Consider the following 25,266-nt stretch of genomic DNA (forward strand, 5'->3'; position numbering starts at 1 on the left):
GCTTGAAGGTTTGGATAAGGTCCCTTCTTGGAGAACCAATACATCTGCTGCTGGCTCTTATGAGCAGCATTTGGAGTTGTGTGTCCAATTTTCACCCCTTGATGAAAACATGCAGCTGCACGTCTTCTAATCCTCCTGGCGGCACTGTGACGCAATTTCAGAGTATCCAAAGGACTTTCCTGCACTTTACATCCTGAAAAGGAGACAATAAAATGTCTAGACTCAAGCATCACTTCAGCAGTAGTGCAAAACATAATCACACATCAGTTCTACTTAAGCTGTATATCCAGATACACGCAAAATAGGACATCGCATCATCCTCAAAACGCACATCAATTAGAAAGCACACAAGGTCTAAAAATTTAGATTTTATTGAAAAAAAAAAAGTATAAAATATCACTCAATTGTACATTTATTCTGCTTTCTTCCTTCCTCGTTTCCCAGTTGCTTTGGCAGCCGGGGCGTCGCTGCCTGCTTTGGCAGCCGGGGCGTCGCTGCCTGCTTTGGCAGCCGGGGCGTCGCTGCCTGCTTTGGCAGCCGGGGCGTCGCTGCCTGCTTTGGCAGCCGGGGCGTCGCTGCCTGCTTTGGCAGCCGGGGCGTCGCTGCCTGCTTTGGTAGCCTTGCGCCGAGACGCCTTTCCGGCCTTTGCGTCCTTTGCGTCCGTTGTCGTCTTTGCTGCTTTAGTTTTGGCTGAATCAGAGGCTCCATCACCCTTCTTCTCTGCAGCTTTTCTTGTTTTTGGCTTCTTTGCTGGAGCAACCTTCGAGGTAGTTGGGTCGGCGGTAGCAGCTTCCTTTTCTTTCTTAGAGTCTTTGGGAGGCTTAGATTCCTAAAATGAATTAAATTTTTTTTTTTTTTTAAGTAATTAGAGGCTTTTGCCAAAAACGTATAATTAAGTCAAGTCCAAGCAGCCCCTTCAGGCCCCAGAAAAATGTACGTTTAAAGTTCTACATTTTTTAAATTTCCACACTATAGTTCGGTTCAACTGAATTGTTGGCAGGATGTTGCAATGGAACAGCATGTGCTCAGCCAACCCACTGTGTAAGAAAGGGTTGAACAAAGTAATAGTCCATTGATACACTTTTATGCCCCAGAGTCTGTAGATCATGGCCTCAAAGCTGTTGGGAGTTGCTACGTGTCAAAATATTTGCAAGTAGGCACATGTGTAACTTTAAATAAAAACATCGACTGCATTGCAGAGTTTAACGCTATCGTTTACCCCACAAACATTGCCTCACCTCCTTTGACTTGTCCTCTTCATTGATCTTGACTTTCTTCTTAGCAGTACCTTTAAGACGTTACAGGCCATTAAACAGACACCCCTTCATTAAAATGGCTTATAATAAGGTTGGCATAATGAGTTTTATTCATACCTGCTTTCTTGGGCTTCTTGGCTTCATCCTTGACTTCTTTTAGCACATTGGGATCCACATTCTCAGTTTTTGGCTTTGCCTCCTTCACCTTTGGTGCAAGCTAGTGTCAGAGGACAAGAAGGAGCGATTAGTAGCGTTATTTGACCCCATTTGATGAAACTGTATTTGGACATCTTACCCTAAATTTCCCCTTTGCGCCGGTAGTGACAGTGGAGTTGGCAGGCCGCACCAGCGTGCCAGTCTCGAGTCCTTTATTCAGGGCCTTACGGACAAAGTGCTTAAACCTTACCAAATCCACAGAGGGGTATTTTTGTTTGATGTACCCCTGAATCGCTTGGGAGGAGACCCCTTTGCGTGAGTCCAACTCTTTAAGTGCTTCCGTCATCATTATTGCTGTGGAGGGATGAGTCGCAAGTTTGCGCAGCGCCGCAGCATCTGGAGAGCAAATGGCCGTTGAGTTATAAGTGACGGGTTTAAAATGTCATGTTATCGGGTTAAATGAAAAACAAGCGGACCTGGTTTCTTCTCTCCCACCGGAGTATCGCTGGTGGACGACACAGGCGGATCAGCGGAGGCTGCTGCTGTCTTTTTAGGAGGCATAACTGAGAATTCAATATGAACCGGAAACCAAGACACTAAAAGCAGCGCGTGAGGTGAAGGCTGAGGAGCGATGCTGGTCTCCGTCTTTATGCAGCTGCTTCCGGCAACATGAGACCAGGTGAATCTCATCAGCATCAGGTGCGATCCATTAGGGTTTTTAAATGATCTTGGTTCATCCGCCTACTTCAGGCACTTTTGAATTCTTTGAACGTGTCATCTTACCTCACCAAAGTCCAATCACTCTTTTGCAATATTCTACAGAAATACTTGGATTGGTCCAAAACGTTCATATTCGAGGTCAAAAATGTCTTCAAACTTTAAAGAAACACAAAAATAGTGCATTGAAAATAATCAGGAAAAGGTGCACCAACCACACCTCTCAGTGAGTTCATCTCTTATCTTAAAGATTATTGTGCACTAATATGGGTAAATGTTTACTTGCAAGCATCACATTTATGTTGCAATAATTCTGTCTATCGCTAAAGTTTTCAAAATATTTTTATCAGTTGCATTTATATTTCTTGTAAACGTATTGTTATTTCCAACAGATTCCTTTCACGAGATCAAAAGGTCAGTCCCTGATATCTTCATGTCCAGCCTTACTATCACAGATGTGAAATCTATTTTAGTCTGCTATTCATTTCACAAAACTTGCACAACGCTTTCTTAGACAATGTGTTTTTGTGTATTATCGTCATTAGGTATTTAACACAACATGTTTAAAAAACACATAACAAGGAATATAATCCGTTCTGCTGTTTTGGGAAAACACAACTGGTTCTCATGATTGGCACAGTTCTGGTCAAGCAGATATCGTATTTAAATAATTACAATAGGAATAAATTCTTTACAGTGACACATAAACGTGATGGATCAATTGTATTCCCTCTAACTGAATTCATTGTTCATATTGTTTACATGTCACAGATTTTTTATTTGTATGTTTTCTGGTGTATTTATTTATTTGAGCTGACGGGTCTAAATTTAAACAGCTATTTATTGTAATTACTGTTCAGGGTCTCGGGCTCTGGAATTGGGAACCTCTGCTGGTGGGATTACTAACCCTTATGACCTGAAACATCCCTCTCAGCAGTTATATCATTGTATAAAATTAAACATATATATAGAGAATTTGAAAATATTAAACTTTGGCGCTCCCAAGTGGTGGTATCAAAAAATACTCTGTGACAGACAGCCGATCCTACAGATTTAAGGTAAATTGAGAGCGAAGGGCTAATAGCAACCTGTAGACGACATTATTAGGTGTGACTGTTCACCCCTGTCCCTCCTGCAACACCCGTGTCAGGTGACGACTCTAAGTATCTGAACAATATGTGTGTGTTTTGTCTTCATTTATGTTGGTATGCCACAGGTCTGACTATTGTCTTTGGAAACTATGACTATAAATTATCAAATTGAATTTGCCAAGCACATGCATGATCTCCAGATGAAAAAGTATTTTTAATTTTTAGCTTTACCATTTTCCTCGTTTACGGCACTTGAGCAAATGTCTCCATTACACTTAAGATACTCGTAAAAATTTGAGGGCCATTACATTGCAGAAAATGTAAATGCAACCACTGATGAAGACATGCTTATTACGAAAAACCTTTTGCAATTAAAACGGCCCCTTACTGCTTATTAAAAGGTGGACAATTAATATCAGTTGTGTGTTTTTAGTATATATAGTTTCCCCAGGCAGTAAGGTATATTTAAAGAGTTCATGGGAAACATGGGGGCATTGATTTCACTTAACTAACAACTAGAGCAAAACACATCTGTGCAGGATAACTCTGGAAATATGAAGTGAAATGCAGATTTCCGTGTTTGTCAGGACACAAATTTAAGAACTGCATGTTTGCTGAGAGCTGACATTGAACATGCTCTGTGTGTGTGCAGGTGTGAGCAGCTTGTGAACAAATGATGAACAAACTCTTTCATTTTCTTCTGAACTACCGCATCTAGCAACACTGTGGCTGATCTAATCTAAACACAGCACATGCTAGATGTCACAGCGTTGCGGCGTTTCTGTGGCCTGTTTCTTTGTGTGAGTCATCTCGATGATAGCTGTGGTTTTTCTGAGAGCAAGTTCGGAAAAATGACACTTGAGTACATCAAAGCCCACATAGTCAAGTACCGGTATCTTCTTTCTAGTCAGTCTCAGTAATTGACTTCATCATGGCTGGACGCCTGCTGTTTGTCATCCTCATGTGTAAGTTAAACCTCCTATAGATTCTCTTATTATTTATGTTGTCTACTTAGCTTACTTGCATACATGACATTAATATATAATGTCTTCCATATATTACCATGAAATACCATACTTATGTTTTATCTTTTTTATGGTTGGTGATTTTATCTTATGTGTGTTCCTATTGCCTGTGTTGTTGCTCTGTGGTATTTATTTGTGAACTTATTGTAGAACTGCAGTGCAGAGTCAAAACAAATTTCCTCATTTGGAAAAACAAGTGTCTTGATCTTGACTCCAACGTCTGTTTGACAGAATTTGAGTGGAGTTTTACTCCTCTTTATTTTGTTGAACGTATTAATGAGTTATTATGTTTGCCGTGTCAACACTTTGTGTTTCCAACAGATTCCTTTCACAAGATTCAAACACAAGGTCAGTCTCTGATCGTTTCTCTTTCATGTCTAGCTGTGCTGTTTTCACTGTAGGGGAGTTTATTATAGTCTTTAATTATTTAATATTGACTATTTTTTATACTATTTTACACCAGGAATTTACCAATCTCAACCTAAACTGATGGTGAATCTGCCGGTGATCACAGAGACGGAAACAGTCACACTGGCCTGTCAGACTCCATCATCTGTTCCTGTGCATCAATGTTATTTCTACACTGTGGGGAGAGAAAATGCCAAAGTCTTCAGTTGTCTGCAGACACTGACAGGAACTCAGCTGCTGAGGATGTCACAGCAGAGATCACCTGCTGAGGTTCAAGTGAAATGTTTTTACACTGTAATGCTTGGAGAGAACAACAGTCCATCTCCACACAGTGACACATCCTCCATCACCATACATAGTGAGTGACTGCTTATCATATATTGTTGGTGAATGATAACTCGGTGACATGTCATATTTCAGGTGTTTTGAAGGGACTGAAAAAAGAGGAACAAACTAAGGATTCAACAACTTCCGAGTTGTTACAATAAAATGCTGCCTGTGGGATGAAATGTTTCCTTTTTTGTTGTCAGATTTGGGCTTTATTCTGCATAATGTTTTTTTACAGTGTGACTTACATTCCCACAGAGTTTTTATGAACTATTAAGTTCAATGATAATTGTAAACCACAATGACTGAGCTGTAACAGTATGACATGATGATGATGATGGTCTTTTCGTTCATCTCTTAATAGGTGAAAAACCACAATTGAGTCGTCAGCATTTTGACGGTGAGCAGGTTATTTTTACTTGCTCTCTGCCTGGATCTGCTAATACAGACACGAGATGTAACCTGTACTTTGGAGAAGAAAGTCGTGCAGTCACAACAACAACTGTCTGGAAGAAAAGGACCTTAAACAATCTGTGGTTCTGCCAGTTTACTGTCACAATTGATGATTTGCTGAGACGCCTTCATTTTCTTCAAAGAAGCGATGCCAGCTGTGATTACAGTTTGGGGAGTGAACCCAACTCTTTGTCTCCTCGTAGTGATCGATCCAGCTTGAATGGTGAGTTGGCAAAGACATGGACACACATGCTACCGATATTCTTGTGACACAACACTAGAAATTAATGAATGGAATAAAGTTAATTTCCATTGAATGTATAAATTCAGACAAACATCACAAATTATGTTTTTTGCATGTTTGTTGTTGCATGTCATTTGAAATGTTTCTATATGATGCTGTGACAGCAGAATCTGAATTGTGTAAATTAGCCAAGTACAAGAATTTGCCCGACAGGACAGTTGGTTTTGAGGACAGTGACGGACAAATAAAGTGCTGCAGGCATATTTTCCTGACAGAAAGCCAATGGGATTGTTTCATTGGGTTTTGGATTATTTCAGAACATAAGCTCTGTGGCAAACAAATGTTTTTGATACTTAATCGTTTTTTTCATCAAGATAATCTTCACAAATGACCAACACTTTTATGATGTTTGAAGCATAAATGTCTGCCATTCATGCAGCACTCTATGGAGGTTAGGGTCTGTGGATTGACTTTTCACTCACATTTCCAAGTTGCACAAAGGTATGAAGTTGAGTTACTTTTAGTTCATGTATATTGGTGTCATACACACCAGTATGTGTGTGTGTGTATACAGTATGTGTATATATATATATATATATATATATATATATATATATTTATATATATATATGTATATATATATATATATATATGTATATGTATATGTATATATATATATATATATGTATATATATATATATATATATATATATATATGTATATGTATATGTATATATATATATATATATGTATATATATATATATATATATATATATATGTATATGTATATATATATATATATGTATATGTATATGTATATGTGTATATATATATATATATATATATATATATATATATATGTATGTGTATATATATATATATGTATATGTGTATATATATATATATATATATATATATATATATGTGTATGTGTATGTGTATGTGTATATATATATATATATATATATATATATATATGTATGTATGTATGTATGTATGTATGTATGTATGTATGTATGTATGTATGTATGTATGTATGTATGTATGTATGTATGTATGTATGTATGTATGTATGTATGTATGTATGTATGTATGTGTATATATATATATTTATTAACAATAACAAGTATTTCAGTGTGGACCAAAGTGGCCATTGCCATTCTCTGTTTCAAATCTGTTTCCTTTTGCTGTAGATATTGTGAAAAAAGAATCAAGCATGACCTCCACAGACTCAGCATTTACGAAGAACAAAGGTAGGACTTATTATAGCAATCCAGAACATCATCACATAATACTATAAAATATATTTTCTAAAGTTTTTGTGTGTGTATTTATTCACCAGATCTTACTGATAGCAGGTCTACTGCTTCCACTTTTGGAATTACTGGGAAACCAGTATCAGGTAACACAATTCTAGATGTATTACATGTGACATTTATTAATCACAAATAGTTTCTTCTCTTGCTGCCTGCTCAGCGATTGTACAAATACCGTCCCACACTGTTGTTCACACATGAAGCTGACACGTCCAAATCCATCTTCTTTTGTTGTAGATGTTGTGGAGTCAAGCACGACGCAGACTAAGCTGCCAACTATGACCACAGGTAGGACATTTAAATAGAAATCCAGATCATTATCACGAATCACTGATATATTTGTTATTTTTATTCAGCAGGTGTTACTGTTAGCAGGCTCCTTGCTTCAACTCCTGTAACTCCTATAAAACAAACGTCAGGTAAAAAACTTACAGGTACATTAAGTCGGACTTTAATGAATCACACATCATGTATTATGCTATATGTGAGTGCTATGACTGTTTTCTCTCTTAAATGTTTTTCTTTTATTTGAGCATTTTGACAAACACACATATACAGGAGCACACATATAGAATATGAATACAATATACTCTTTTCTTTGTCATATTTAAATAAAAATAACAAAATAAAAAAATTAAAAAAGTATTAATAATTGTTTTTTAAATGCAGTTTTCTTCTTTCACCAGATCAGACTGTTGGATCAAGCAACACTGGCAGTTTTATTTCTACTTCCCCAACACCAGTAAAACCAACATCAGGTGACACAAATAATCAGTTTCGTAATTATTCACAGTGACTTTTTATTGTTTATTGAATATTTTAACGATATCAACACTCCTATGAATATATTACCAGGAGACAATATTAAAGGTGACTGCATCATATGCTGAAATTCTTTGCGATGAATGATTTTATTTATTTACGCCTGTAGCTCAGACACTTCTTAAGACGAACACTGCTCTCCCTGTAAGCACACTTAAACCAGCATCAAGGGAGTAAAAAGTAACTTACAGATGAGATGCAATTAATTTTATTTAAGTATTTCCTTCTTGTAAAATGTGAACAAATGCTTAAGATTTAATATTATATTGTTAGAAATGGTCCCCACCTCATCAACAGTGCATACCATGTATATCTGCTGGGTTTGAGTCGTATGTATTGCTCTAAAGTGTCACAGTGAAGCCACCTTATTCGTGATTATAATCCTGAATTCAATGATTAATCATGTTCACAATTTTTTTTTACAAGTTCAATTTATATCAGTTGCAAAGCAACAGATTGCTCCTCATTGTTTATACTTGGGGTGCCATTAGTAAGCATTCAGTACACACACCTCCATGCTTTTGTGTTAAAGGTGAAACTGAAACTGACTTTGTTGTGACTTCCAAAACAGAAACTTGGATATCGAAGTACCGGTACATGATACTTGCGGCTTGTTTGGGAGGTGTTCTCTTACTGGGACTGGCATTTCTCTGTACCAAAAGAAGATTTGGTGAGAACTTGATTCACGTGTCTGTAAAGATTGAATGATTTTTTTGCTCCCTGCTGTTTGTGGGAGCTCTCAAATAATCTGAGCAGAGGTCAGGCTATAAAAGAGCTAAAGCCCCTTTTAAACACACTCATGCACATGACTCTGTTTAATCAACAATATGACCACATATGCATGAATATGATTGGACGTCACTGGTCACCCGTGCAAGCCAACCAAGCATTTCGTCAAAAGCTGATTTCAATACAAGCACAACTTCAGTGCTCTGCCTGTACTAATGAAAGGCTTTTCTCTCTTTTTCATTTTTTCAGGAAAATGTTCGAACAAGAGGTAAGATTTTGTTTTACCTTTTCAGCAAAAGCTAAGTACCGGTAAGGACTGATTATTTCATTTCAGTTCATCTTATTCACTGCAAGTATAGCTGCAGTACATTAGTTGAAATGAGTGGAGAGAGTCAACTTCCTCATTAAACCCTAAGCTTTAGTCGTGGCCGGTGGTCTCAGATTATTATCATATTATGTTTATTGTCCTACAGTGCATTCTGCTTCTTGTGTAATGAGGACACACTCACTCTGTATTAACACTTGTTCCCCTTTTATTTCTGTATAGGTCACAAGCCAATGTCACTGGTAATGTGCACATGTAGTCAGGCATCATCACTGTATCATTTCTTTACACATTCGTATATTGCATTTATATTTTGGTCTTTTATTGAGGTGTCTTTTCCCCGATGTTGCAGATGACTTAATGAGCATGAGAAATCTTGAACATGGAGGATCGGTAATTAATTAATACATTTTTTCTCTGTCAGATGTAACGTTCATATCACCCTAAACAATCTAATTATTAGTCATTCAAACAGCAATGCTCCTCAAGATGGATTACAGTGATGTGTCAATCTCCTCTTTTTCCTGTTATCTTTAGTTACCTGCAGATGATGAGGGAGCCTACAGTATGATCACCTCAGCAGCTGCTGCTGACTGTCCTACTGGTGGGCTGCTTTTCTCTTTACACCTACATGAATGTATACATGTATACATCCCCCCTGTACCCTGTAAACGGTGAAGATCAGGGTTCTATTCTTTACATAATGTATATTATGTACAATAAAAAAAGAATCATAATTAATTTGCAGCATTAGTTGCTGGCAAAATATACCAGAAGGTGTATGACTAATATAGTTAGATACCTTCATAACTACAATCATTTTATTATACACTTTAATTGAATATGCAATACAACAACAAACAACCCGAAACCATTTTAGTGTATTAACACAAACATCCCCAAAACAGGCTTTTGTTTTCACAATACTTTTACTGGCTTGTGTTATCGGCCAATATTTATTCAATGAAATCTTATTAAAGATGACAAAATTTAGGAGAGCACAATTCCCATCACATTCTAAACATAGATCAGGTGGTATACTGTTGGCTTTTTACAGACGGTGCAATAAAATGCCAAACTTGACAGAAAACAATCATCTTAGTGTGCTTTTCTCTCTCACATTTGCAGCTTCTGAGAAACTGGAGGAGCAAGCGCCTCAAAATGAGGACGTAAGTGAGATTTGCACAGTGTTGAATATCTACGCCACCATCTCCGAGCAGCCACCTGCATCAGCCCTGGAGGACATGGTGTACAGCACCCTGCAGCCACATTGAAGCACAAACCTTTTATACTGTGTAGAGAAACAGAAAGCAGACAGCATAAAGAATTATTTTTAATCCATGTTTTATTTTATTTAAGTTAATTTTTAAACTCTTCATGTTTTTTGTAAAATTGATAACATATGTGATCTGGTGTTGACCTGTGAAAAGTCGACCGTGGAATCTTTCCAGGCTAAAATATCAACTGTCATAAATTAAACAGTTCTCAGCTGGGTGGCTTTTAGCACGTTAGCACACTTCATATTTTGTTTTACAGAAAGAAAGGATCATTGGATTTTGATATAGAAATACGGAGAAACGGATGTTTGCATTTGTGATTAAATAGGTGCAAAGAATGAGCGGAGATATGATCTAAAATGGTAAAAAGGCATCTTCATTTAATCTCGACTTGTATTCTTCACAATTGTTATCTTGTGAAGTTGGAGGGTGTTTATGGTCATAACACCAGATTGTAGCAAACTTAAATCTTTAAAGATTCAAGTCAAAGATGGGAAGGCATAAGCTTGCTACTTTATTACCTGTAACACAATGCCTGCTCGATTGAATGTGGATATCTTTATATGTGTTTGAACCATGTCTTTTAAAAATAAGACAACCATCTGTTATGACGTGTTTCTTTTCTTTTTCTCTGGGGCCACTTCAAGTTAGTGTACGAAACAGCTGGAAATAGTGGACATGTTAGCAAGTATAAACGTGTATCCATTAGTGATGCAAGGGGAATACCGCCTATTATCAACCTAGCTTACTTCCTGTCACACAGTTAAATGACTAACAAGAGCGCTGCAAGAGTCAGGTTAAGCGCGGTGAAGTGCATATTGGTAGATTAAGGCAGAAACGTAGGGTCTTTGTTAGCCCGCAGATGGGGCTTCCCCGCCTGCTACATGCAGGTTGCAGGTTCACATGCCTGTTAACAAATCATGCATGTTTTGGTTCAGAGGCCATCTTTCAAGTTATCCTCCCAAAATACAAGAATGAGCGAAATGCATATTTCTGTGTTGAATGGTCAGGACAAAAATGGGAAATAACTACATGTTTGTGTGTGCGTGTAATCACGCAAAATATGAAAATAAATAAATAAGAAAAAGCTATGAGCTATGGCTCACTGGTATACACTTTTGAGGCGGTCCCTAACTTCAGTACCACATTTTACCTCTCTGTCAAGTTGACCACATCTGATCTATGTTACTGCAAGAATTCAAATGTTGTTTGTATCTCTTAAGAGCACATTACCTACCTGTCCATATCGGAATAATTTATTGATATTCGTTTAAGTCAGCACTAGTCCTGTCACTTTAGAAAAAGTAACAAGTAAAAAAACAAACAATATGAACAACAATAAGAAAGCAACTAATGGAGAAACTTATTGTTTTTTAACCAGTAAGCCATCACTGTGTTAGATGTGATCGAAACATACAGTGTCACACATACTGGAACTAAATAAAAATGTTCAAGTGCATCTGTGTTCCTGCCACCTTTCTGCATGTCGGTGTGGTTCCCTTGTGATTCTTTCTGTGGTTTTCCTGAGAACATGTTCTGCAGAATGACGCATTGTGTATGTGACAGTCCACGTAGACAGACACACAAGTGTTGCCTTTAAAGAACTCTTGGACGTTCACATTATTCTGCTTCATCATGGCTGGACGCCTGCTGTTAGTCGTCCTCATGTGTAAGTTGAACATCTTTTCATTTTCTTCCATTGTAAAGTTACTCACCAACACAGGTACATTTTATTGGCAATTGCCAAATGCATTTGTTATGCCAGCCCATTATGTATTGGTATCAGCATGTTTTATGAACATTTTACGTCAGGTTGAAAGAAATAGAAAATGAACATATGTTTACTATTTATTATAACATGCTTCTCTGTAAACTATGTTTTCTTCTCTAACAGATCCCTTTTCTGAGATGAAAGCACAAGGTCAGTCCCGAATATTAGTTATTAGTAGAATGTTATCACTGTAAGCACAGTTTAGCACATAGTTGGCTGTACAGTACTCTTGTCTTTTCTATGCTGTTTATGATTAATTCAGTTTATTATTTCCTCATCTTAATGCAACTGTTAAGTTTGTCAAACACACACATTTATCATCAGAATAATTGTAAGTAAAGGCTGTTTTCAGTTAATGCAACATATATTACAATTTTCAGCACTTCGTCCGCCTCAACTGACAGTGAATCCACCGGTGATCACAGAGACAGACTCAGTCACTCTGAACTGTCAGACTCCATCATCTGCTTCTGTGACTGAGTGTTATTTCCGTATAGTAAGAGGAGGAACTGCCAAAAGCTTCCCTTGTCTTCAGACAATGACAGGAACTGAGCTGCTGAAGATATCAAATCAGAGTTCACCTGCTGAGGTTCAAGTGACGTGTTTTTATCTTAAAGTGTTTTCATCTCCTGACAGTGACATGTCATCCATCATCATTCGAAGTGAGTAAACACTGTTGCTGTGGACTAATATTAGGATATCTTGCTACAGTACGAGCACATGGGGGTTGGGTCTTAAAAAGAAGAAGAGACAGACGATTTAGAAAGGATATCCTGTCTCATTATGTATCAAAATACTTATATTAGATAAATGCAATTGTCAGTTAGTTAATCAAATTTATACTTATAATTTCACTTTACGAAACTTTCAGCATCTCTTCCACCTCAACTGACAGTGAATCCACCGGTGATCCATGAGACGGACTCGGTCACTCTGAACTGTGAGGCTCCATCGTCTGCTTCTGTGCCTCGGTGTAGTTTCTTCACTTCAAGTGGAGGAACCGTCAGATTCCCCTCTTGTCTGCAGACACTGACGGGAAGTGAGCTGCTGAAGATATCACAACAGAGACCACCTGCTGAGGTTCAAGTGACGTGTTTTTACATTGTGAAGCTTGGAGCGAAAAATTATCCATCTCCACACAGTGACACATCCTCCATCACCATCCATAGTGAGTGACTGTTTCTCACATCTGATATCATTATCATGTATTGATACAGTATCAGCACAAGAAAAGTGATGTGGCATTATAATTCAGGTGGGAAATTGTTTCCAGAGGATACAAACATAAAGAAAGAGAGAGAGACTATTTTACAACCTCCATTTCTATCAAAATGCTTGTTTAGTTTCTAATTTTGTGAAAATGACTGCTCAAGAGATAAGACAAATATGATGTCACACACAGTTTACCACACATGAAATTGACAGGTTCAAATTCACCTTCCTTTATAGATGTTGTGGAAATGGAGTCACACAAGACGCCGACTATGCCGGCATTTACTATGACCGCAGGTAGGACATACATTTAAATAAAAATCCAGAACATCACAAATAACATACTATATTTGTTATTTTTAAAGTTATACAATTTGTATTCAGCAGGTCTGACTGTTAGTATGCCTCGTACTTCTGCTCCTGTAACTCCTGAAACTGCTGTAACATCAGGTAACAAAATGTGGTGGAGATAATTAAAATGTGACTTTCATAAATCGCAAATCATGTGTTTCTAAACATTAGAACTATATTGAAGTGTACTTTTGTTCCACCAGGGTGGACTGTTGGTACATCAAGTAACACTGTCAGCTTAATATCTACTTTCCTCACATCAGTGAAACCAACATCAGGTAATTATTACGTTTTTCAACGACTCAGCCTCGTTACAAAGTTCATATACACACTATCTAATATTCACATGTGAAACACTGAATATGGTTATGAAAAGTGATTATCCTGAGTCTCTGTCACAGCACATACTAAGGTGATGGTTGCTCATTGGGATAGTCATTGTTCAAGTAAAATAAAGCTACTAACAGCACATTAAATCTGTGTCCTTTTAAGACAATATATAGATTTGATGTTAACATGTTTTTGTGCCTTTAAGAAACAGATATAAAAATGACTCCTGTGAATCCAGAATCTGGCGATAAAATAACAGGTACAGATGAAACATTCTTATTGCATGAAAATGATGTTACTGGTTGAAATACTGTAGTTATGCACAGTCCATGTTAACGTTTTGAGAAGCGAGACTGACTCTTGTTTATGGCTTCATGTTGTTGAAAAGCAGAAACGTGGATTTTGAAGTTTGTAGCACTGGTGGCTGGTTGTGGAGTAACCATGGGAGTCATCTTGCTGGTTTCGGCACTTCTGTGTAACAAAAGAAGAACTGGTGAGAACTATGTTGATGTGTTTGTTTGATAAAGTCAGACTCAGTTTTTTTATGTGGGTGTTCACTCACTGTTTTCATCAGACAGTTGGTTTTAGGCCGATTAAACATGTAAGCTCTAAAATTGCTTTTCCACAATCATTGCATCTTCAGATTTATTCAGTTGACGAGGATTAAACAACTACCCAAATGTAATTTGAATTCAAGTTTAAAAAATTGGTAATTTTTAACAAATGGCTATACAATCATATTTAACATTGCTGATTCAAGGAAGCTCTCAAAGAATTCAGCAGCATTCAACTTCAGTTAAATTAACAATACATAATGTATTGCTCATGAGGAGGAGGTTGGTGAAAGAAGCAGCAGCAGCAAATAACATCATTGGCGTGAGTGTATCAGTGAGTATGTGTGGCATGCAGATTGCCACACAGATGGTGAAAGAGCCACTGATATTGAAGCATGAATGAAACCGATGATGGCAGTCAGCTAATGCAGGCGTGTCTCCAGTGCTTCGTCTGAACTAACACATTTTGGTGTTGCCTAAACGCTCATTAAAATGGGCAGTGGGAACTAGTTAATCGCTGTTTTTTAGACGGAACATAACAGGACGAAACAAAAACATAGGAAACGTTTGATGCAGCTTTACATTTGTTCAGGTGAACATGTAGCTCAGAGCTACTAAAACAACTATTTGTAATTAATCAACTTGCACTGAACACAAATGCAAGACCTGCATCTCAAACTCAAAGTAAACCACACGTTACTTGTACCAAAGCGAGTCCAGGTCTTGCTTACCCCATGGTCAGATTCCAAGGGAACTATACGGCTGTGTGCGTTAGTGCTGACGCCGATACACATAAGCCACACCGGAGCGCAAGCTACCATCCTTCCAACAGCCTGTGTAGGAGGAAAAACACAGCGATCCATAGAGAGGCCCTCAAATCACAACTCAGTGCCAAGACACACACACATCTCACTGCTTGACAATGGAAACCAGAGAGGCCCACACACGTGGTGCTTATATAACCATGTGTCACCAATCCGAGCTACCATGTGAAGTGTCTTAAAGAGTATCCACGTCAGCTGACCCCATTAAGGTCAGTCCCTGTATGGACTATGTCAAGTGGAGCGATACAATCTCCACTCAAATACCCTGGGTTCGTACTCTTGACAACTTATATTTTGTTGTTTACTTTGTTTTGGCGAAGAGATTAACTTGAAATTGTAATGCTAGCCATATATATATATCCAATCAGATGGACAGATAACTTTTCCGTTTACTCAGAGAAACATATCATTTGATATACAAACTTTGCAATGAATTGCAAGTTGTGGAAAATAATCATCTTACTCTGTGCGTCTTTCTTAGGAGCAGGTTCTGAGGATGTGAAAAGGGGGCGGGAGGCTCAAAAGGAGAATGTAAGTCTGACATGAGGGACATCGTCAAATATATTTGCCATATATATTAATAGACCGTTGGTTTCTTTCTTTTCAGTTGGACACGTACCATTTATACAGCACCATCTCTGAGGAGCCAGCTGCCTCAGCCCTGAAGGGGATGGTGTACAGCACGGTGCAGCCACACTGAAACACAAACTGATTAATACTGCATCGAGAAAGAGAAAGCAGACAACTTACTGTCAGTAAAGTAAACCGTGTGTTTAAAGTTGTCTGGTATAATCTAGACCAGAGGTCTTCAACAGGGGGTCCGCGAAATATTTGGTTGATTAAACAAAAAAAAAAAAATTTAATTTTTGTTTTTCTCTAAACATGAATGTGTCCATTATTTTAATAGTTCAGTATTGTATGCAAGATAACAGGTATCTTTAAGCATGGCAGTGGCACTAATAGGCCATCACTCATTTTTGGTTTCCACATTTACGTTTAAAATAAAAACATCAATTTGAATACCTTGTATGCAGGATTGTCATGCAATTGACAGACAATGTTGATATTGGCATTGGTATCAGCTGACAAGGTGTGTTTATCAATGGCAGCGGCACGGCTCCCTACCCACTGTACCCTGCACATGTTTAAAATAACAACATGAATATATGAACCTGTGTATTATTTGAATAGCTTAGTGTTGAATGCACAATAAAGAGGTATGTTTATACACGGTACTAGGCCCATATAATATAAAACACAATTTTATACAATATATATAGTCGGGGGTCCCTGCTCCATCTCTCTATCAGTTTGGGGGTCCTTGGCCTGAAAAACGTTGAAGACCCCTAATCCAGACTAATGTTAGACTGTAATGTATTTTTCTCAGATCATCCAAATTGTTTATGTTGATAACACAGAAGTTCTATGAACATTTTCCAACAGTTAGATCCAACTTTCAAATCGAGTTTTATGATGTATAAAGCACAGCGTGGGTTCTAAACTGCATTTTAATTTAAATGTTGTTAAATCACGACTAGAAATGTATTTAGTTTTACTTTAATCATGTTAGTAATTTTCTCTTTTGTTTTTATAATGTTTCCTCTTTTATGTTGATCATATTTTTTGTAACTGGATATATTTTGTCTGAGCTACATAAAGTATGTATGTATGTTTTAGACCACTGTCTACTAATATTACCATACTTTGAATTACTTCTGTATTATTCATAAGGGATGTCTTGTTCAAAACCGTCATGAATATATTTATATATTTTTAGTTGATCTCTTTTAAACAAACATCTGGTTACAAAATTACACATAATAAATGTGACTTAAGTTAGTTACAAATTATGTGTTTCAGTGTTTTCAGTATATTGAAATGTAGTTTTATTGATTCAGCAGGTTGGATTGTTGGTTCACCAAGTAACACTCTCAGTTTTATCTTGTATGTGTGTGATGGGTACAAAGGGGCAAAGTGTCAGGGCCTTCACCCACAAACTGTCACTCAAAGAGACACGCACAACCAGGAAGAGACTCAAAATGACCACAAAGAAACATAGAACAACTACAGAGAGACACCAAAAGACAAATAGAACTCCAAAAGAGACTCACTATGAAAAGGGTCAATCCAACCACAAAGAGACTCAAAATGCCCAAAGAGGCACAGACACGCCTTTCGCCTCAGGGCCCAACGTCTCATCATCCAACCAAGCTTCCTACTTTGCAGATGCTAGCCCAGGTTAGGTTATTCAAGTAAATGAACAATGCGCTGTGTCATATTTGTACCCCCAGTACAAAGGAAAACAATATATAGTTGTAATGTTAATATGTTTTTGTTCCAGAAACTAGTACGACTCCTATGAATCTCGATGAAATAGCCGGTAGACTAAAGATTGTTATTATTGCATGAAAATGCTGACATGTATTACTGTGTGGTGTTAATGTTTGTGGCTGTGCACATATTAGGTTCAAGTGTTTGTTCTCCTGGCACTAAAGAGAGCTCTAACCCGGCAACCACTCTGCAAACAGCCTCACATGAGTATGTGTAATTCTTTAGCACTTGAGTTCAGTGATTCAATTATCTTTACCACCTAAATTACTCTCACTAATTATTGCTATAAATCATTAACAAAGCAATAATGTGCTTTTCAGTTTGTATATTTGGTATGCACTGGTATTGGTGGTTGGAAGATGGTGGTCCTGCACAGTCTTCCTGCTCTTTGTTAATGTTGTGAGAAGCAAAACTGACACTTGTTTATGGCTTCTGTTGAGGCGAAGCAGAAACGTGCATAAGGAAGTTTGTAGCAGTTGTGGCTGGTTTGTAGAGTAACGGTGGGCATCTTGCTGGTTTCTGCACTTCTGCATAACTAAAAAAGAACTGGTGAGAACAATGTCGATGTGTTTGTCTAATAAAGTCAGCATCTGTTTTATATGGGTGTAAATACATGCTGTTTAATACTGAAGGGTAGAATTTGTCAGATTGTCTCTAACAATAAATATCTAAAAGTAGCATTTTTACAATCTTTGCATCTTGACATTTAACGAACACTCAAATATATAAGCACCAAAAAAAGATACCACTTTAGTCAGAGACACCTGTCAAAGGAATTGGCTATTTTTAATATATATCAATGTAATATTATTTGAGAGGAAGCGCTCTGAAAATCCAACATCATTCAATTTTTGGTGGATTAACAATATCAAAAATATGGCCGATAAGGAGAAGGTTGTTGAAAGGAACTTTAACAGCAAACGTCATTGCCGCGATTGTCTCAGCAGAATATCCCTGTGAAGTGTCAGGTTGTAATGGGCATGCTGACAGCCAGCTGTAAGCGCAGCTCCTCTGTTCTGTCTGAAGAATAGTTACAGATGTCCCATTCACACATTCTAGCTGGGATCTTAAAAACATCTGCAGTTTCCAGGAGATATTGAATGCTCATTCACATTTGTTTAGTTTGAACAGCCTTCACGTAGCTCAGAGCTACTAAAATAACTGTTGTGTAAATCTTCAGCTTGCACGGAACAAACATACAAGACCTGCACCTCAAACTGAAAATAAACCACGTGTGACAACCACTGCACTGAAACAAAAATAACCTCCTTTGCTCGGGTCGAACTCTTTTTCACATGTGAACAAAATACTGCATGAGTAGAGATGGCACAGAAATTGTTCTCTAAACAGTGTATTTTGTGGACTTGAAAGGGTAATGCTGTCTATACTGTGACCTTCACATTCTTGAACCTAATCAGCCGGGCTGAAGACTTATTCTTTCATTTAGAGAAATGTATTATTTGATATATAGGCTACAGGCCTTGTGTATTTCACAGGGGCAGGTTTGGAGGAAGTGAAAAGGTGGCAGGAGAATATAAGTCTGACAGGAGGGCCAGTATTAGATATATTTGTCATATATATTAATGGATGCTACAGTTGGTATATTTCTTTTCCTAGTTCGACACGTACCATTTATACAGCACCATCTCTGAGGAGCCAGCTGCCTCAGCCCTGAAGGGGATGGTGTACAGCACGGTGCAGCCACACTGAAACACAAACTGATTAATACTGCATCGAGAAAGAGAAAGCAGACAACTTACTGTCAGTAAAGTAAACCGTGTGTTTAAAGTTGTCTGGTATAATCTAGACCAGAGGTCTTCAACAGGGGGTCCGCGAAATATTTGGTTGATTAAACAAAAACAAAAAAATTAAATTTTACAAATTAAACCAAAACTTACAAACGCTTTAAAAAACAACACAAGAGGGGTTATTCATCAGCTTTTTAAAACACGAGGTTAAGAGTATGGTCACCTTGACGTTATGGCTGGATATATGAATGTGACATTCTGTAATCTTCTTTGTGCATCTTTAGCTCGTCTGAAATGTCCTCTGCTTTAACACAAGGAGAAACTGGCAGAATAAAGCAAGTTCTAATTGTTCCTTGTCTCTCAGGATCTTTCCCGTGTAACTGTAACTGTAATAGTCGGTGTTTGAATTGTAAGTGTAAATAAATTAGTGGAAGTAGGAATTGCATCAGGCCGTATTGCATGGTGTTCTTTAAAATGTGGAGGTTGAAGGATGCCCAGGTGAAAGTAAAATATGTGTGATTGGGTCACTGATGAAAAATTACAGGGTTATTGAAAAAAATGGTCCTTGACGCCCCTTGGCATATTTTATTTTCCAAAAGAGACTGTGCGTGCACTGGGTGGAAGTCCAGATGAATATAAAGTTTGTTTAAAAAGGAAAAAGCTGCAGAAATCTGAAAAGGCCCCTTGCTCCATTTGCATGCACATTTTAGACTGATCTTCTCCGATGTTTTTTCTCTTCAGAACACGTCATCTGTGTATATCTGAATAATGTAATGGTATAAATCTACACCTGTGTGCAAGTTTGAGCTGAGTATAGACCTAAACTAAATACTGTATTTAAGTATTTTATCTTAAGACTAAGTGTAAAGTTGACTGGCTTCCCCCCCCATTTAAATCAAGATTGAAGACTTTTCTGTTTGCTGCTGCCTTTAATTGAACCACATTCAATTAATATATTAATCAATTTCCTGCATTTCTGCATTTTACTACTGCATTTTATTTCTTACACTGTTCTTAATTGCTGTTAAATCTCCTTTTCTTTTGCCTTATGTTTTGATGCTTTTAATGGTTTTAAAAGGACTACACAATATATCGCCATTTCCTCCGGGACCGAGTTCGTGCAAGGCGTACACTATAAAACGCAGATCGGCAGAGATCTTTTCCAGACGTGGTTTGTGTGCGAGTAATTGCAGAATTGCGGCAGTGTATGGTTGATTGCGTGCAGCGTAATGTCTCAGGGAGACATCAATTATTGTTTCAATGTATGTTTTAAATCTCCTTTACTTTTTACGACTGAATTTTATTTCTTACACTGTTTCTTTAATTGTTTTTAAATCTCCTTTTCTTTTGCCTTATGTTTTGATGCTTTTAATGGTTTTATGTGAAGCACTTTGAATTACCTTGTTGTTGAAATGTGCTGTACAAATAAACTTGCCTTGCCTTGCCTTCCAAGGGGGGGGGGGGGGCATCATAAATGTGTGTGTGTTCCTGTGGCCTTTCTGTCAGTTTGATTCACTTCTTATGCACGCTGTGGTTTTTCTGAGAACATGTTCTGCATGTGATATTTCACATAGTCAGACACAGAAGTATCTTCTTTGTAGTCAGTCTCAGTATTTGGCTTCATCATGGCTGGACGCCTGCTGTTTGTCATCCTCATGTGTAAGTTAAACCTATCGATTCTCATTATTTATGTTGTCTGTTACAAACTAATGCAGGTTCACTTGCAAACATGACATTAATATATAATGTCAGCCATACAGTATCAGTACGTTGTACCATACATGCTTTTTTATAATTGTACATTATGTGTGTTTTGTCTGTGTTGTTGCTGCTTATTTGTAAACTTTTTGTGTAACTTCAGTCCAAAACTCATTTCCCCATTAAATAAATTAAATAAAATGTATCCTGATCTTGATCTCACTACTCCAACGTATATGTTTGACAAGAATTTGACATTGTGTGGAGTTTTACTCCTCTTTATTTTGTTGAACGTATTAATGAGTTATTATGTTTGCCGTGTCAACACTTTGTGTTTCCAACAGATTCCTTTCACAAGATTCAAACACAAGGTCAGTCTCTGATCGTTTCTCTTTCATGTCTAGCTGTGCTGTTTTCACTGTAGGGGAGTTTATTATAGTCTTTAATTATTTAATATTGACTATTTTTTATACTATTTTACACCAGGAATTTACCAACCTCAACCTAAACTGATAGTGAATCTGCCGGTGATCACAGAGACGGAAACAGTCACACTGGCCTGTCAGACTCCATCATCTGTTCCTGTGCATCAATGTTATTTCTACACTGTGGGGAGAGAAAATGCCAAAGGCTTCAGTTGTCTGCAGACACTGACAGGAACTGAGCTGCTGAGGATGTCACAGCAGAGATCACCTGCTGAGGTTCAAGTGAAATGTTTTTACACTGTAATGCTTGGAGAGAACAACGATCAATCTCCACACAGTGACACATCCTCCATCACCATACAGAGTGAGTGACTGCTTATCCGATTCTTTGATGAATTATCATATGGTTTTACCGGAAGATAACTTGTGAGTGACGTGGTGTCATATTTCAGGTGTTTTGAAGGGATTAAAAAAACAATGATTCAACTTCCATTCACATTATGCTACCTGTGGGATGAATACTATTTAACATTTTTACAGTTTTGTCAGTTCAAAATATTGCATTTTTGTTGTCAGAGTCTGCTTTATTCTGAGATATTATTGTTACGAGTATAACTCACACTCACTTAAGATGACACATCATAATGAAACATTAAATTTAATGTTAATTGTAAAACATGATGAAAGAGGTGTGAAAGGACATCTGTGAATGTGAGCACAGTTTGAAATTGATGCTGCAACATACATTTTACTTGATTACAGAATGGCCCATGGTATACTATGACTTTTCATTCTTCCTTTTTTCCCCATCTCTTAACAGGTGAAAAACCACAATTGATGCTTCAGCATTTTGACGGTGAGCAGGTTATTTTTACTTGCTCTCTGCCTGGATCTGCTAATAAAGACACGAGATGTAACCTGTACTTTGGAGAAGAAAGTCGTGCAGTCACAACAACAACTGTCTGGAAGAAAAGGACCTCAAACAATCTGTGGTTCTGCCAGTTTACTGTCACAATTGATGATTTGCTGAGACGCCTTCATTTTCTTCAAAGAAGCGATGCCAGCTGTGATTACAGTTTGGGGAGTGAACCCAACTCTTTGTCTCCTCGTAGTGATCGATCCAGCTTGGATGGTGAGTTGGCAAAGACATGGACACACATGCTATCTATATTCTTGTGACACAACACTAGAAATTAATGAATGGAATAAAGTTAATTTCCATTGAATGTATAAATTCAGACAAACATCACAAATTATGTTTTTTTGCATGTTTGTTGTTGCATGTCATTTGAAATGTTTCTATATGATGCTGTGACAGCAGAATCTGAATTGTGTAAATTAGACAATACAAGACATTTTCAGACAGGACAGTTGGTTTTGAGGACAGTGACGGACGAACAGAGTGCTGCAGATATTACATAGCTGTGGCGTCATAATGAGGTTATTAGGAGGTGGTTCAACTGTAGTAGGACAGCACTGAAGGCCCAGGTATAAAATACACGGCCCGCCACTGATATATATTAACAAGAACAAATATTTCAGTGTGGACCATTCAGTGGCCATTGCCATCCCTAAGGCCATTCCTCTGCCATGGATAAAATGAACGTACATGTTCTCTGGTTTCTTGTCTTTTTAAAGGTTCTTTGCTTAAGTCACTTCACAAATAGGAGGCAAAACACGAATTGGTATTTATTTGTACATATGTAAAATTGACAGACACAAATCTGTTTCCTTTTGCTGTAGATATTGTGAAAAAAGAATCAAGCATGACCTCCACAGACTCAGCATTTATGAAGAACAAAGGTAGGACTTATTATAGCAATCCAGAACATCATCACATAATACTATAAAATATATTTTCTAAAGTTTTTGTGTGTGTATTTATTCTGTAAGAAATTTGAGCAAAAAACTGTAGTTAGTAGATATAATAAAAGTGTTTAATAATTCATAATTAAGAATTCATAATTAGTCATAAACATAAGGGTTTTGGGAATGCATAATTAAGATAAACATAAAGTGATGTAGGATTAGTAGCTAAAAGAAATGAAGCTTCTGCCAAGGTTGCAGAAGTGTAGTTTATATACTGAAGGATTATCATAGAAGGAATTAAGCCATAACTGGGGATTGAATGTGTTAGAGATGTGAGATAGGCGTTTACAGAATGCGTAGGGAAATTGGCCAATAGAAATTGAGATAGACGGCAGGGGAGGAGTCGCGAACGAATATGTGGGCGGGTTAGAAAGTGTTTTTTCTGCCTCTTTCTAGCATGCGTTTTCCTGGGACGGCTGTGTCTCATGGGACCAGAGGTAGTTTTTTTCCAAAGGGGGTTAATATTGTAATATTTCGTAGGAGTATGTACTCCAATGTTTAACTGTAATCGTACTTGCATCAGTGGAATTAAATTCCTTATAATTGTAAACCAGTCTTGGTCGATTTCTTATTGGAGCGTGTCGACTGCACAAAGCAGCCGGACACACGTGCTCCGGCCTTCTCTCTGTGGGGTGTGAGTTTCAGCCCAACAATTCACCAGATCTTACTGATAGCAGGTCTACTGCTTCCACTTTTGGAATTACTGGGAAACCAGTATCAGGTAACACAATTCTAGATGTATTACATGTGACATTTATTAATCACAAATTGTTTCTTCTCTTGCTGCCTGCTCAGCGATTGTACAAATACCGTCCCACACTGTTGTTCACACATGAAGCTGACACGTCCAAATCCATCTTCTTTTGTTGTAGATGTTGTGGAGTCAAGCACGACGCAGACTAAGCTGCCAACTATGACCACAGGTAGGACATTTAAATAGAAATCCAGATCATTATCACGAATCACTGATATATTTGTTATTTTTATTCAGCAGGTGTTACTGTTAGCAGGCTCCTTGCTTCAACTCCTGTAACTCCTATAAAACAAACGTCAGGTAACACAATTACAGGTACATTGAGTCAGACTTCCATTAATCACATATATGTGTATTATGCTATATGTGAGTGCTACATTTATTGCATGACCACGTTGATATTGGGAGGAGTATTGAACATAAATGTTTCTCAGGGTTTGTATTCTTACCTCGTCTTCAATCATTGCTGTTAACATTAGGAAGGCACTTGTTAATTGTCTCTTCTATTAATGCAGAGAAGTTCACATTGATGATTGGAGGAGGTGTGACTGTGGGAGTCCTCTTGCTTGGATTGGCACTTCTCTTGAATCAAAGCAGGATTGGTAAGAATTAAATAACAATAACCATGTGTTCTTTCTAAAATAGGAAATATTTAATGTGGTTTCACATTGTTTTCAATAATCATTGGTTATTTTTGTTGTGCATTTTCTAGAAACATGTGTTTCCAAGAGGTAAGAAATCATATTTCTCAAATATTGTCACGTAAACTGCAGTGAATACCACTATGTGTATATTCTTTTTCATCATTGCTTTAATTTACAGTCGTCGTTTCAAGTATTCTTTCTGGCAGCTGCTTAGGACAACGACAGCAGCTGTCTTTGAGCTGCTCTACTACAGTTGCAGGATAAATGTCTTTCTCAAGGGCACGTGGACATTTGGCACTAAGGTTCTTTGAGGGACCTCTCAAAAGGTCTGAGCAGCAAAGGAGACATAGGATACATAATTCAGAGATCACAATAGATCCGTATTAAGGCAACAAATTGACGAAACTTGAATAAAAGCAAGGAGGAGGAGGTAGGTCGATGGAGCAAGCCACAGCAACAAGTAGGTGTTGACATGAAGGAATCAGCAGAGTAATAGTGACAACTGTCGGGTCAGAAAGTCACTTTTCAGTCACATCATTTAGATGTTTGGAGAGTATAATACAGTACATTCATCTGGTAATGTGTACTTTGCTTTTGCTCTCCTCTTT

The 25,266-nt window shown here is 37.6% G+C and overlaps 1 protein-coding gene and 1 long non-coding RNA gene across 2 annotated transcripts; one reads left to right on the forward strand and one right to left on the reverse strand.

Moving 5' to 3' along the window:
• Positions 1 to 412: 412 nt before the first annotated feature.
• Positions 413 to 1,800, reverse strand: LOC306775634 (uncharacterized protein; the record flags this gene model as incomplete). Its single annotated transcript, XM_079266096.1, has 4 exons — positions 1,552 to 1,800; positions 1,374 to 1,473; positions 1,239 to 1,288; positions 413 to 829 (listed from the first exon to the last, which is right to left on the reverse strand). The coding sequence occupies exons 1-4, from the start codon at positions 1,759 to 1,761 to the stop codon at positions 413 to 415; spliced, it is 777 nt and encodes a 258-aa protein (XP_079122222.1). The 5' UTR covers positions 1,762 to 1,800.
• A 5,870-nt stretch (positions 1,801 to 7,670) lies between these two features.
• Positions 7,671 to 25,166, forward strand: LOC306775802. The gene is made up of 3 exons (XR_013771891.1): positions 7,671 to 7,752; positions 24,530 to 24,616; positions 24,727 to 25,166. It is a non-coding gene; the product is annotated as an uncharacterized lncRNA (long non-coding RNA).
• The last annotated feature ends 100 nt before the right edge of the window (positions 25,167 to 25,266 follow it).

The sequence above is a fragment of the Melanostigma gelatinosum genome (genome assembly GCF_949748355.1).
Source record: "Melanostigma gelatinosum genome assembly, chromosome: 3".
Taxonomy (NCBI): domain Eukaryota; kingdom Metazoa; phylum Chordata; class Actinopteri; order Perciformes; family Zoarcidae; genus Melanostigma; species Melanostigma gelatinosum.